The sequence below is a fragment of the Euwallacea fornicatus genome, chromosome 21 (assembly GCF_040115645.1).
Source record: "Euwallacea fornicatus isolate EFF26 chromosome 21, ASM4011564v1, whole genome shotgun sequence".
In the NCBI taxonomy this organism is placed as follows: Eukaryota; Metazoa; Arthropoda; class Insecta; order Coleoptera; family Curculionidae; genus Euwallacea; species Euwallacea fornicatus.
The window spans coordinates 1,484,983-1,498,990 of record NC_089561.1 but is presented as its reverse complement, the minus strand read 5'-3'; the positions used below and the strand labels follow the sequence as shown (position 1 = coordinate 1,498,990).

Sequence of the window (14,008 nt, the reverse complement as noted above, 5' to 3'; positions counted from 1 at the left end):
AGTATATACCGTCCCTACATGCGCATAACTGATATTTTGTACAGTAAATTACTCATCAATTTCGGTAAATTGCAAATACCAAATATTAAAAATTCTTGTTTGACAATGATTGTCCTATGTCCCGATTTAACCTAATCTTCTCTTACATTTCTGAGGCCGTTAGAAGAGTTGGAAAATATGTTTATGAACAACTTTTATAATAAATTAATCATGATAATCAAAGTACGTCCCTGTCATTTGCTGGCTCGCCTCTGGCCTTTTCACTCTTTTTACTATCTTTTTTCCCATTCGACAATATTGTCATCTCTCTCATCTCATCGGGCCTTAGATTGCTTCTCTTGCACAGAGATGGCGCCACAGAGGAATATCTCTATATGTGGAGTATTGATCATAATGCTACTGGTGATGCACTTAAAAAATTGCATATGTCAAAAATAGATGGGAAATTCGCGAAATGAATATTATAAAAATTCGTTTGCGTCCGAAATTTTTCGATTCCAATTTCGTGAAATTTTAATATTATTTTCGATATTAAATATTTTTTGCGAATAAATGTTTGAAAGTGTTTTGCAAAAAAATTCCAATAATTATCGCGGCATTAATTGAAGAAGTTCGACGGAAAAATCTGGTGGAAATCGGCGTCGGCAGCATCACAGATCATCTGCGAACCGAAAGTTGGAGTGCGGCGTGGCCGGACGCAGGGCAGGCACCGCACATTCTGCGCAGTGTTGCCATTGGCGCGGGCCGCACCTGCTCCGATTGGCGTCGGATGGAGGGGTGCGCCATTACGATCTCTAGTACCGCGGATAAGGCATAGAGGGCTATAGACTGCACATACATGGGTCATAAAGGATTCGAAGAAGTAGAGGAGAAGGACGCGTAAGAAAACACTCTGGGTTAAACGAGTGCCGGCGGTCGTAAAATAGCGCGGCGCGAAATTGCTTCACGTTCCGACGGACTATGGTAATCAGTGCGCGAATCGGGTGCAGTGGTCAGGCCCCAAAGCGATGAGTTCCAAATTCATCATTGATAGCATGCTCCCGAAGTACCATCAGCAATTCCAGCATCAGCACTTGTTCCAGACGTCCCCGGTCAGTACTGCCTCAATCGAAGCGAGCCTAGCTTCAGTCGTCAACTACAGCTCGTCCGCCGGTTCTCCAAGCGGTTCTTCCCCTCAGCACTCGAACAGCAGCGCCTCCTCCACATCTCCGGCTTCCAGAATGTATCCCTACGTGTCGGCAGCGACCGCGGCAGCTCACCACCACCACCAACAACAAGCGGTAGCTGCCTTCAATGCTGCAGCTACGGGGTCAATGGTGCCTGGAGGGTTCCCTACCAGCGCCAGCACCGCCGCCCTCGCAGCCGCTGCAGCTGTCGATGCAGCCACAGATAAGTCTTGTAGATATACAGCTGGGTTGACTGGCAACGTGGCCCCTACAGATTCAATGGTGAATTACACCTTGGGGCACCATCACCAGAATGGTGCGGCGGTGTCGGCAGCTAGCTCAGTCAGTGCAGCTTCAGCTTCGATCGCTCAGTTCTATCATCAGGCAGCTAGCGCTGTTGTCGATCCTTTGAATTCTTGCTCGCAACCGACGGCAGCCGGCGGACAGCCCATTCCCGATATACCTAGATATCCTTGGATGACAATCACAGGTAAAGTCAGCAGTTCTTTTCCAGGGATTCGTGTCTAAATTCCAATTTGAACTTCATATCTCTGAACCCGAATAGAAGATATGCAGCCGGTACACTGCAAGCGGAAAGAAGTATTGTTGTTGTTTAGTTGTTATAAAATCAACAATGTTGCCAATTTCTCGTTGAGCTGGGCATGCGTCACTTTCTAGGGACATTGTCCGAGTTGGGATACTATCTAAAGTTGCTTTTCAGGAGCCTTAATTTTGAAAGTCGGCGGATTGAGATTTTCTGGGACGTTAAACGGCAAAAATTTGCTTTAAAAAATTATAAAGAGTGCGGCTACAATCTTCAAACTAAAGCTTGCTGAAAGTACATGATCCATTGCGCAAGATTATATATCGATTAGATTGCATACGTCACGCATGCGCATTAATCCGACCTGAGAATTTTCGCGCATTGTGTGAACGCCATTTTGGCAATCATGTATGCTTCATAATAAAAATGATGTTAAACCTCTTTAATTGAAATCGCGTAATTATTTTTTAAATATAATTTCAAGACTGATCAAAATTATAATTATTACAATAAATTACATTGATGTTGCCGACAGAGAAGTATATCAAAATATAGCGAAATGCTTTACAAGTTGGGGAAATGGTATCTCTGGAGTATCAAAAAAAAACTCACATATTTTATTGCTGCTTATCCCTGTGGAATTCTCTCGCAATAACCGAGAGAATTTTGCTATTTTTTCTGAGCAGGTATATTCACTAAAATTTAAATTAAACGAAAGGGCAAAAGCAATTAAAGCACCTCGAGTACCATTTCCGCCCCTACGTCCCTAATGTCAGCTTCGTGAATGTACAAGTAAACCTAGCCGTATGTGAAATCATGGGAAATTAATTTCTTATAATCTTGATGTGGCATTTCATACAGTATCATTAGAGGTTCTTCTGATGGAAATCATGAAATTGTTCAAGCGTTCTCTGTAAAATTAGAGAAATATGCTTTATGCAAATTTCAAAACTAACCCATCGCTGTCTACCCCAGTGGAAAGAATTGCGTCGGAATGGAAGAGAAAGTTTTTGTGTTCTAACCGCTACGTTCAGCAACATTTGGAACATCATTAGTGTATCCTTTAATTGCACAAAACTTCACATCTTCCAATCTAATTTTTCGCCATTAGAAATTTCTGCTATTTCTCAGCTCTGATTTTTCGTTTTAGGACAAAAAAATTCAGACTCTCTGAAATTTACTAAATTTTGCAGAACGTATAATGTGCCTCCTTCGAGAATATGGCACTAAGCCCTCGCCCCTAAGGTCACCGAAAGCATATAATTTATTCACTCCTTCGTTGAGGTCTACATAATGATGAATTCATTTCAGCTTTTGCGTATTTTTCTATAAAAAGTCATATAGAAAACTTCCATACAATTTATATATTAATTTTTGAATGGCGTTTGATGACACTCACATGAAAAACCTAAAAAAATCGAGGCATGTTGGAGGATAGAGGTGAAAACGCGTTTACTACATCAATGATTCATGCCGTGTCAGCTGGCATTGCTCACCAAATACTGAATTATTATATTTTCGACTATTTCCCTTTAATACAGAAAGCACTGTTATTATTAAACAAAAAACAATTTTGGGGTCTCATTGTGTCCAATTAAAACTGTTAGTTATCAATCGGCAGCTGGTCAACGAAATGGAAACCATTACGAGGTTAAAAGGATTAATGGTACTAATCCTCGCCGGACTTCACTTTTTCCTCAGTTATTTTTAGTTGATTATGTAAAACAAGCAATTAGAGCACAATAAAAATTAGGATTTTATTACTCTCAACTGATTAAAATTAAGTATTTTAATGAAGAATCTGTCTGCCTGGTTAACTATGATGATTTAGTGTTTATATAGGTTTTAATTGGGATATTAACTCTCTTTTACCATAAAGGGTTAAATTAGGGCTTTTCCTCTCCTGTGAAACAACCCCATAGGGAGCATATTCAAATGCGCTTAGTGGGGCATAAAAACTTCTACGATTTTACCATAAACAAACAATTTTTATCGAGGTAACACTTTATGGGTGCTTAAAGGATGTTTTACAATCTTTTTATTGGCCAATATTTACACACTAACTTCTGTGGCAGCCTTTTATCACCATTTTTCCTAACAGTAACCATTTCGACAATTAATCGTTTTTAAACGGTAATAAACATTTTACGAGTACAGACCGGGGAAGATGCTTCCTTGTTGTGAATGGCCAGCTCCTGGTTTTACTACTGAGATTTAGTAACATTTTGTTTCAATTGGCAAACTCACCAGTTAAATAACGATAATTTTATAGGTCTATTAATACATATTTTAGTAATAAAACGGCCTTGATTTAGCAACAAGGATATCTCATGTGAAGTAAGTGGAGTAATGGTTTTAATAGGTTTTATTTGCGGTCAGAGAACGGATTTTAGTTTCTTCCTTTGCAGTTTTTTTTTCAAAATCGTCCAAGTTTATCAGTTCAATTGCCAGATCAAATTGCGATCGAAAAATGTGTGAATGAGCCCTTCGAGTCAGACCCTTAACTTAGCGTGCTATTTGTGACAGCGCTTTCGTTGGCATCTCTGAGCCTAAGCCTTTGTCATAGACGTCGAACGTTCAAAAGATCGTAAATATACCAGTTCTCTTCGTAAACGATCTTCTTGATCTTGACAGAAAAGGGTCCTGTGATCTATCGAATGCTCCATAGAGCATCGTGATCTTCGGATGTAAATATCTTTGATTTTAAAAAATGAAGCACGGTGCTGATCACTCCATTTGCACGCCCACAAAATTGTCCTTCAATATAGATACGTTCAAGCAGGGCAGGGAGGTATTAAGCGGCTGTAAAACTCCTGTAAACACCCAGAAAGTCGAAAGTTTGCCCCTTTGTCTCATGAACTTCTCTCCACTAGGGTATGCTGCGGGCTCGTTTTAGGGTGTTGCTCAGAGCACCATCTTTCTCTTTGCACTACTCATCTTAGGCATCAACTGCCTGTTAGTCAACCTTTTGAAACCTGAGTCACAAAGCCATACTAAACTGCAGATAATTATGTATTCAGACAATAGCACTATAACGATATCAGCGAACAATATTAATGAGCTGATTGATCGGGCCACTACGATCAATCTACAGCTTGCTCAATGAAGAAATGTCCCTTTTTTGTTAATAAATCTAAGATGAACTATATGATCTTTACTAACCGTATATTCTAGCAGTGAGAGAATAATGTTTTTTCACCCCATATGGAGTACCCCAATATTTTTTAAGGTGAACTAAATATTAAACTAGTAAAAACTTACTCTTGGTCGATGACCACTCAATGCTCTCTTATTAAAAGCAAGATAGCTATTGTTAAGGTTCTTCACGATGTTCAAAATACCTGTCTGCTACAGTTATATGTAGTGTAATAATAACATGTACCTTTCCAATCAAGTTATTTTTCTGGTATTATCATCGTATTAATGTTGTCATTCAACTTGATAGAACTGAGATATTTCTAGAAAAAATGTTTTTGCTGTGAGAGGCACTAATGGCAGATATTTTAAATTGTATTCCATAAAGTCATAATAAAAAAATGCTTTCATCGAAAACTGTATCGTCATCGGGCAAGAGTACCCTTTTTAGTGTAAGGTTTCAGTCTATCAAATGAAAGGGGGTGGGATCCTCATCTTAAAGGGTAAAAAACAAGGCATTATTTTATCAAAACTAGTTCATCCTTGGTAAACTGAAGGAAGCGCTTTTTTAGAGTCCAAATTAAGATTATCTGCTAAATTAATCCGGGAGATTACTCACAGATTTTGGGACATTCTGTATATTGATTCACAGTGTTGCACTGATGGCTCTCACAGGTATATTGTACGTTTACATATAATCACTCAAGCTGTGGGATGTTTTGCGGGCCCAATTTGCAGATCGCGGCAGAATTTTTATTTTTTTAAAGAACAAACATTCCCATTTTCTTTGAAACGGACATTTTGTCCCTTTTGGAATTTTTGAGCGACATCGAGGAACCTCAAAGTCGACTTTTTCCTTTGGAACTTTTTGCCCCAAACCCAAAAGCAAGCTATAGACGAATACCTAAATTTTGAGATGTCCGAAAAATGTGCATTTCAACGGAATGTGGGCTATTTTGCAGTCTAAAGAGGTAAAGACTGGCCCCAAAATACCGGTAAATAAATAGAACCCCCAGAAAGAGGTGTCGAACGCTCCCTCCAGTGTAATGAAATGCGCCCCACTGGAAGGGGATGATTCTGAAAAAATAACGTTTAAAAAACGATTTTTCAACAATTTCCATGATTTTTAAAGCAACGGCGATCCCTTACTGAATGGTGTCTCTTACACTCACAGAATCGACGTACTTGAACCGAATTTTGATTCTCAAACGTTTCTCTTCAATTTGATTTCGGGCACTATTTCGAAGGATTCGATTTACTTAAGTATTAATCAGAATCCGACATCATCCATCCTCTTTTACCCTGTTTCGAAAATGTGATATACTCTATCAAATAACGATGTCAACAAAATAACAATAATTGTTGTTTAAATTAGATAAACGTATGTTGTGGCCGCTTAAATCACAATTTGTGATTAAATAATTGCTAAAATAGACGATTTAAATAAATTAAAGATCATCGAAGCCCCGGAGCATATATAAAACTTTTAGATAAATTCAAACGGTATCCCAATTCAACACATCACAAGTTTGCTTTCAGATCTTGTCAAACCAACGAGAAATTGACACCTACAGATTTGATCCATATTTATTCTCTATTTGTTTTCTTTTTTAGACTGGATGAGTCCCTTTGACCGGGTCGTCTGTGGTGAGTACAATGGTACATATTTTTTGATTTTCTTATTTTAGTTTTAGTTTATTTTTAAATATCTCACAGTTGTTGTCGTCACGAAAAAACTGCATTGGTGTGGCAGAAACTTGCACCCCGTTCCAAACCAACCCTTCGTCTACCTAGAACTCAAGAGAAAAAAGAGAAATCTTTTTGCACGGTATATTTATTAGTGAAAGTTGGCTTTTAAAGGGTTGGAGCGCGTATCTACAATACGGTTAACTAGCAGATGCTTATTCAAAGATTCACTCGCATTGTGTGGTCACTACTCGCCAGAGCTATTCCATTCTGCATAAGTACCTAACATGGTTTAATAATACGGGTAATAAATGCCTTCAATTTACATGGACCTTGACTGTAGTTAATAGAAAAGGCGATCGTAGGATGCCGTTTATTTAGGCATTATGTGAACGATGATTATTTAATTGCAGTAAAACATTCCTGCTCGGTGCATAAGAGCGCCAAGGAGAAAAATACCCTTTTTCCGACCGCAGAAACACGTACATAAACTGTAACTTGAATACCAAACTGAACTGGCCGTGAACTTGTATTCGGACAGCGTACATTTTTATAATATAAATAAAGTTTGTCAACAGGCCGTAATGTGTCACTTTGTATTAGCACGAGGCACCATCTTGGATTACCCGATTATGGCGAATAAAGCATTTGAACTGCCATTTTTATCGCCATAACTGCCGGTTTGTGGTCGGTTTATTTTTGAACTTTATTGTTTCATTATACATTTTGACGGGCTCGCTATTTTTATAAAGATTTGTATATATTTGATTACGTTCGGGACGAGTCGCCATCGTCGTTTTTGGATTAATTTTAATCATTGGCGGGGTTCCAAGGACTTTCAACTCCGAGACGATTTATTAAAGAGGGACGCTTTTAAGTCGAGAGAAGCGTTAAGTGTTTTACAAAAAGTACCTCTTCGTTAAACTGCGGAAGACAATGAGTTAAGTCACCCTTAAAAACGCGTATCCCCACCGTCATCCCTGCGAAGCAGCCCTTAAAACTTTTATGAGACCCTTTCGCGTCCCACAACGTCAATATATTAGGCCCGTTTGCCTGTCACTAATTTCATGGAGATGCGCTCGTACGTACTTACCACAACTGTCAAAATGGCCCGACGTTTAAACCACGCACCCTTTTTGGCAATTTCGAGTACGATTCCCCCTCGACCAATATCCCTACAACTGATGTCCGCAGGTCCACTTCAAGGGCCTTTTATGGAGGGTCAATAAATTTTAACTAAAAAAAGTGTTAAATTGCCGCAGAGGAAGTTTTTTTGGTGATCTCATTGGAGGCTGAACGTCTCGAGGCTCGCATCGGAAACATGCATAACAGCACTCCAGTAAAGCCGGGCAAGGTAATTAATTAAGCCTAAACTAGATGGTAAAAAATCTCTTGAAAGTGATATAAACCATGCGGAATAACTTTGTGCATGTGTAGGCGCCTTGCAGTCGAAAACAACATAGAGATACTTCATAAGCCAGCTTCACTTTGCTGCTTATCGAGCAGTACCAGGGGATATTTATAAGTACTCTGAGTGTTTGAACTTTTGATTGTTGGAGATAGTCTAATTAAGGCACAGTTTTCAGAGTAGTGAACCCATAACTTAGGGCCGGTGCCAATTAAAGGAAAGCTCCCTTCTTCCAAATGGAATACCGTCAAGTGTATTACCATAGAATGTCGGTTTTAGTGCAGTTGCCAAGTAGCACTTGAATCGACTTCGGTTATTTTTCTGTAAACTGCTTTTAGCATCCATCAAAAAAAAAAAAAAAAAAAAAAAAAGATTTATTTTTCATTTCTGAAGGCACGAAGCTGATCACACTGGGGACCGATTTGAGGTTGGTACTCCCCGAGGGTCTGAAGTGGCCCCGCTTCTGATGCGCATACTTCAAACAATCCAATAAATAAAAGAAAAAATGGCGCTTTCAGCAGAAAAAGTAACTGAGATGCTGAAAAAAGTCCTGATCTTTATGCGTTGTGCACGAAAGGCCGGCTGTTTAGTGCGAAATGGCAGAGGAGGCTTCGAAGCGATTTGTGAACACCTAAGTGGAAAGGTGCTACGCAATTGACTTATTGTTCTAGTACTACCAGTTAAATACTAATTTATCATTGCAGCAGAAGTTTTGTCACGCACCCATCGAGAACACAAATGTTTGGTGGGTGATTTGCACAGCCAACATTTTTAAGTTCATTGACCACCACTGTCCCTAAGAAAATCGCCTCAAGAACATGCAGGCAGACCGTGTGTGACTGCCAAGAAATCCAAGACAAAAATGAAAAGAAAAAAACACGGAATAACAAACAAACGCGTGGGTTATTAGCAGTACAAGCACGTTTAAATGGTGATTTATGGTTTTTCCTTCTTTGGGTGGATGGTTTCTGGTTTGTTTGGGCTTCTGCGGATATTTTGTAAAATTATTGAAAACTGATATTTCACTCCGTGTGGATAGTGTGTGAGTCAGGGTTAGTCACAACAAGGCAATTTTTGACTACCTACAAATTTTAAGGTCTTTTTAAACAAGTACAAATTAGTGGTGGGTGGTAGAGGGAAAAAAATAGAGCGATTCGGTTGAAGTTGAGTTATACAAGATTGCATGTTTTCTCTAAAATTGTGCCTAAGGAAGTTTTGGGTATGACAAATTCACAGGTGCCACCAGCCCCACTAGTCGGTGTGAAATAGCATAGAAACAATTTCTTCTTCCGGAGCGGTCCAGAAATTGATGATTTGCTGCCCCCCTCTTCAGAGATACGTTTGGTCCTAGTCTTCAGATCATCCAGTCTTCTGCTGGACGGACTGTATCTTAAATTTTAAACGAATTCCGAAATTCGAAGAGAATATTTCTTTTAAACCTCCATACGTCCATTTTCTTTGCCTTAACTTATCATTTTGTAGCGCTGCGTGTTGCCTCACAAAGTGGACACGCATCATGGAATGCGAAATTAGCTCAATAAATCGTCTTTTTGGTCGCTACCTTCATAATGACCGAGTGACGAGCTTCAAGTTCAACGGTTTTCGCAGATCAACAAGAAAGACACAGACCTGGAAGGGTTGTTTTGGGCGTAAGAAAACCAGTTTCTACTACTTTGATCCTCTAGCGCCTCGTGTTCGTTCGCATCAGTGTGTCTGGGACACCCCCGTATGTTTGCACCAATTTTTGGGGTTACAAGTGCTGTTCTTGGGTGAATTCCAAATTTGTAATTCACGAGTCAAATCACATATATCATACCGAGGTGCCGTAAATAGATCCGGAGGCAGGCCCCCCGCTTTACGACGTGCTGTACGTCTGCGGCATGCACAACTTCCACTTTCCCCGTACATGAAGCCTTATCTTGGGACGTCTCTAGAGCCCTCTTCAACCTATTTTATGGCCGACAGCCCGCACCCACCCTCGCACACCCCTTGGTGTTATTTGGGTGCAGGCAATGTTGCCGAACATAGGCAATTTGCCTGCTTTGCGAATTCACATTTTTTATGGAGAGGGCACTTTGTAACGTTTATTTTTAAGACGGTTCTAAAAACCCTTTTCCAAATCAATAAATCATCCTTTACGAGCTTTTATTTTTATTTGACTAGCCGTAAATCTCTTTTCCTAGTTACTACACACTTCCAAAATTTTTATTACCGTTTTATGGTCGCGTGGGCCTAAGCCTCCAACAGTTAAAAATAAGAAATTTCAAGAATAATTTTTTTTGTTTTGAAAAGCAATGTTCGGATGGCAATTCATTCACTGCAAATCACCGACATTTTTAAATGCTCATTCAACAAGCATATCTAAAGGTCAAGCACAATTAGTGTTAATTTCAACATATTAAAGGTTAAGTTTAATTTATACACTTCTTTGATGATACGCGCATAAAATCGGTTTTGTCCCATTTTATCTTTGTCGAAGTGTTCGGATTGTGCAATTTTTAAGACTCAAACGAATACCGAGCATTTCAGAAAACGCCACGAATCGATGAGACTAGAAAAATGGAAAGAAAACATTGATAATGACATACTCATGGTCATTATCAATCATCGCACGCAGTGATAAGCTCATTTCAGAAAATGTATCATTCTTTGAAACGATAAATAGGGAAACGTGGAATTCCCAGTATCCATCGTTGGAGGACATTCCCACAACAAACGGTATCATCAAGACCCTTTGTACTTGTAGATCAAAGCTAAGTGCCGATATAAGCAATTTACCCCCCTTATACGAGGAGATTATCAAAACATAATAAAACAATTAACAGCCAATTAGAATTAGTCAAACAAAGGGAGTAATTTAGTGTTATCGGCGGCGATGACATGTAACATGCTATTACAGCACTCGTTGCATTCTGTTAGTAAACAGATCGTGTTTACACGAGATGCCCTTTGAGCTATGTTTAGGTCTGGTTGCAATATTTTAAGGTTTTGGTTTGTTGTTGCATGAGGAATATTCAAGAAGAAGAAGGAAATGGGAGTGAATTTAATTAACCGTCACATTGAGGGACAGTGGTTTGTATTGCTGAATTTGCCTTTCTTCGCCCATCGACTGTACCAGTTTGCGCAGAACGTCCCCCTTCTCTCTTTTCATCCCCCTCTGAACTTATTCATCAATTTCTCATGAAATTCCGAATCTAGGCGCTGGTAAAGTTTAATGGAGCTTCCGTTGGCATGTGGGTGCTGGAAATGGGTGGCAACACCCAATTTTGACGTAAAAAAAGACTAGATAAACTTAATCAGGTTGATTCGCTCTGCGAGCGCAGCCAAATGGAGTTGCCAATATCTCGGGAACTCGCGGAGAAATTTTCTGTGGGTCAAAGGCACATAAATATTATATAAATTTTCTGTCAGTGAGTTTTTTCGCAAGTAAACTTTTGCCAGTAAAACGTAACGTTCGGAATAACGATTTTAACTTTAATCAAATTTGCGAATGTTTCGTTTGATGTTTAAACAACTTTTTAGCGCAGGATCTTCGTTTTCTACGGAAGGTGTTTCTCCAGTCAAACTTTTGCGGTTCTCCTCATGTAAAGCCTTCCCACCCATTGAAATTAAATATTAAAAAAACTCATTTCTCCTCCCTTCTAGCACAACTCAATATCTAATCCGCCTCTGAAAATTACACAACTGGGAGCACCCCATATTTAAAAAAAAAAAAAACCGAGAAGGCAATTTCAAATTTAAAGCCGGGCTTGCACAAGCCTTATTGGAGGCGTAAATTTCAATTAAGCTTCTAGAAGCAACTAAGACGCTTGCTGGTTCGAAGCACAAACAACAATTTCCTAATCGATTTTATTAGGGAGAGCCCCATTATTTCTACTTCTAACTTCGTTTAGCGTCAGTTGAGACAAGCAATTCGTTTTCGAGTTGGAGCAAATTAAATTTATTGTTCTGTTTTCCTCTCCCGGGGAAAGGGGGAGGGTTGTTAGAAGTAGAAATGGCCGATAAAACTTTGGGTTTAATAAATTACAAAATGTCGTTTCTTCTTCTTAACCAGGTGGTCATATGCAGTAGAGCTCCATTTAATTTGGCACCCGGTCCATGATTGACCAGAGGGGTCCGACAGCATCCTTTTCCCTGGGGATGCAGCCCTCGGAAGGGTGTTATCTCGTTGGGCAGCAAGGATGATACGTGATTATCATACAAGCAGGTTTTTCGGGCTTAGAGGCATTTCCATGGCCAATATTTATGGTTTTTGCTTTCGAAGGGAATTGGAATATTCGAAGGGGCTGGAATAAAATTGTAAAGGATTAATTCTGATGGTCCGAAGGGGAAGCTAAACATACAAATTCCCAGAGATTTACAAGATATTATACCATGCGAAAAGCTCCGGCATCTGAATTTACAGCTTGAACTGGTCCTTTCATTCCCGAGATTAAAACTCATATTTTATATTTTCCTCCTCCAGGACCGGCATCTCTGTCTGGCTCGCTCCGTTGCCCTCGCCCCCATTTCCTCGCAACTTTTCCCGATCCATTGCCTTTTCTTTCAGAGTTAATGAGTTCAGAAGTTTTCAAGACTCGTTCCGTTTCACACTTTGCTTCATAAATTAGCCCCGGGCCATTACCGGGATTGAATTTTTCGGCAGTTTAGTGACCCCCCACGCCATTCCACCACGAAACTTTCCTTTGCGGTTAATATTCCGGGTTTCGGGATCCAGCCCCAATGCGAAAATGTGCTGTTCTAATGCTAATTTTTAGCTCGGGCGAATCGCCGCAAATGAATTGGCCTGTAATTTGTTGAATTTTGAGGCGATATTTAGGATCCAATGGCGTGGGATCGGGGAAATCTCCTATGAACTCCGTTATACAAGGTCGTCGAAAACCGTAAGATCTGCGAAGCCGCCCGAGCTGAGGCAAATTTATGCCGATGACACATGCGTTCCGTGGGAAGAGCATGAGCACAGTTTCAAGAATTCCTGAATGAGAAAAAAAAATGAAATTTTTAGATCAAGGGTGAGATATCTCAAAGAGCAGGCACATACACACCTCTCTTTCCCCTCACAATTTAGGATTTCCGTAGGTAGGAGGAAGATGCGAGACGTTTTTCAAAAGCACGTTCCCTTCTCTTTTCCTCTTTTACCAAGTTCTGTTCGCACATCTTTGATTAAAGGGTTTGCCCTTCGTCGCTGGATCTCTCGATCCTCCTCCTCGTCACGCAGGGCATTACAAGCCGATTCGCAAGTAACAAATGCCAAAACCATCAGTCTCCTTAATTAGTTTATTAGTTTACAGAGCCGTATTCCAATTAAACTTGAGAGTAATTGCGGTCGTAACAATAAATGTCTCCATTATGGCGAACACAATCGTTCAATAAGCGATTAAAATAAAGTCGTACGCGATTTTTCGAAACGATTCTCGTTGACTTAACGATGTTTATGATTCAATGTTTTATTGTTTGTTGTGTGTGAATAAATGAACGCGGAGTGATTTTGTTTTTTAACACGTTCGGCTCGTTTTCTTCTGATTATGCCGGCTTTATCGCTGATCGTAAAATGGTTAGCACCGTATTAGTACGGCCTTTGGTTCATGCCGTCGACGTCCAACAACGGCGCCTTACTTGGGTGCCCAAAAACAACCAATCGAGAATGCCTAAATTTAACTTTTTCCATAACATCCCTTAAGTTCCCAATTGAAAAACGACATCGGAACAACCGCGCATCTCTCAAAATGGAGAGTCCACTTAAATTGACCTTAATCGAGGGCCTTTGCTCTCTTAACGAACACCAGAAGAAACCCAATCGTAGTCATCCTCATCTTCATCGTCACCTTTGTCATTGTCATCATCACGCCGAACTTCCGCAGCATTTTGACGAGCACAATTCCGTTTTCCAACAAATTCTCGCATCTCCCTCATACATTGTGCCCCCGATTCATTCACATGCCATAAACTTAACGCCTCTCTACGTGCACTCCCAGCTAATCACCCTTATCTGAGAGTTAACGATATTGGTTTAGGCAAATGAGAGCAATATCATACCTCGCCTGCACAGTTAGTTATGCAGAACAAACT

General features: G+C 40.0%; 1 protein-coding gene and 1 long non-coding RNA gene across 3 annotated transcripts in view; both read left to right on the top strand.

Moving 5' to 3' along the window:
- Positions 1–794: 794 nt before the first annotated feature.
- The window catches only part of LOC136345988 (homeobox protein abdominal-A homolog), a 27,085-nt gene continuing 13,871 nt past the window's right edge, over positions 795–14,008 (top strand). Inside the window, exons 1-2 of one of the 2 annotated variants that reach the window (XM_066294785.1) lie at positions 795–1,656; positions 6,460–6,492. In XM_066294785.1, the coding sequence (XP_066150882.1) occupies positions 1,008–1,656; positions 6,460–6,492 (682 nt within the window). In that variant the 5' untranslated portion in view covers positions 795–1,007. Of the gene's footprint in view, positions 1,657–6,459; positions 6,505–14,008 lie in introns of both variants that reach the window. The other variant, XM_066294784.1, reaches the window with a different exon arrangement.
- LOC136345997 (uncharacterized) lies at positions 7,808–8,916 on the top strand. Its single transcript, XR_010733240.1, has 3 exons — positions 7,808–7,885; positions 7,969–8,582; positions 8,644–8,916. It is a non-coding gene; the product is annotated as an uncharacterized lncRNA (long non-coding RNA).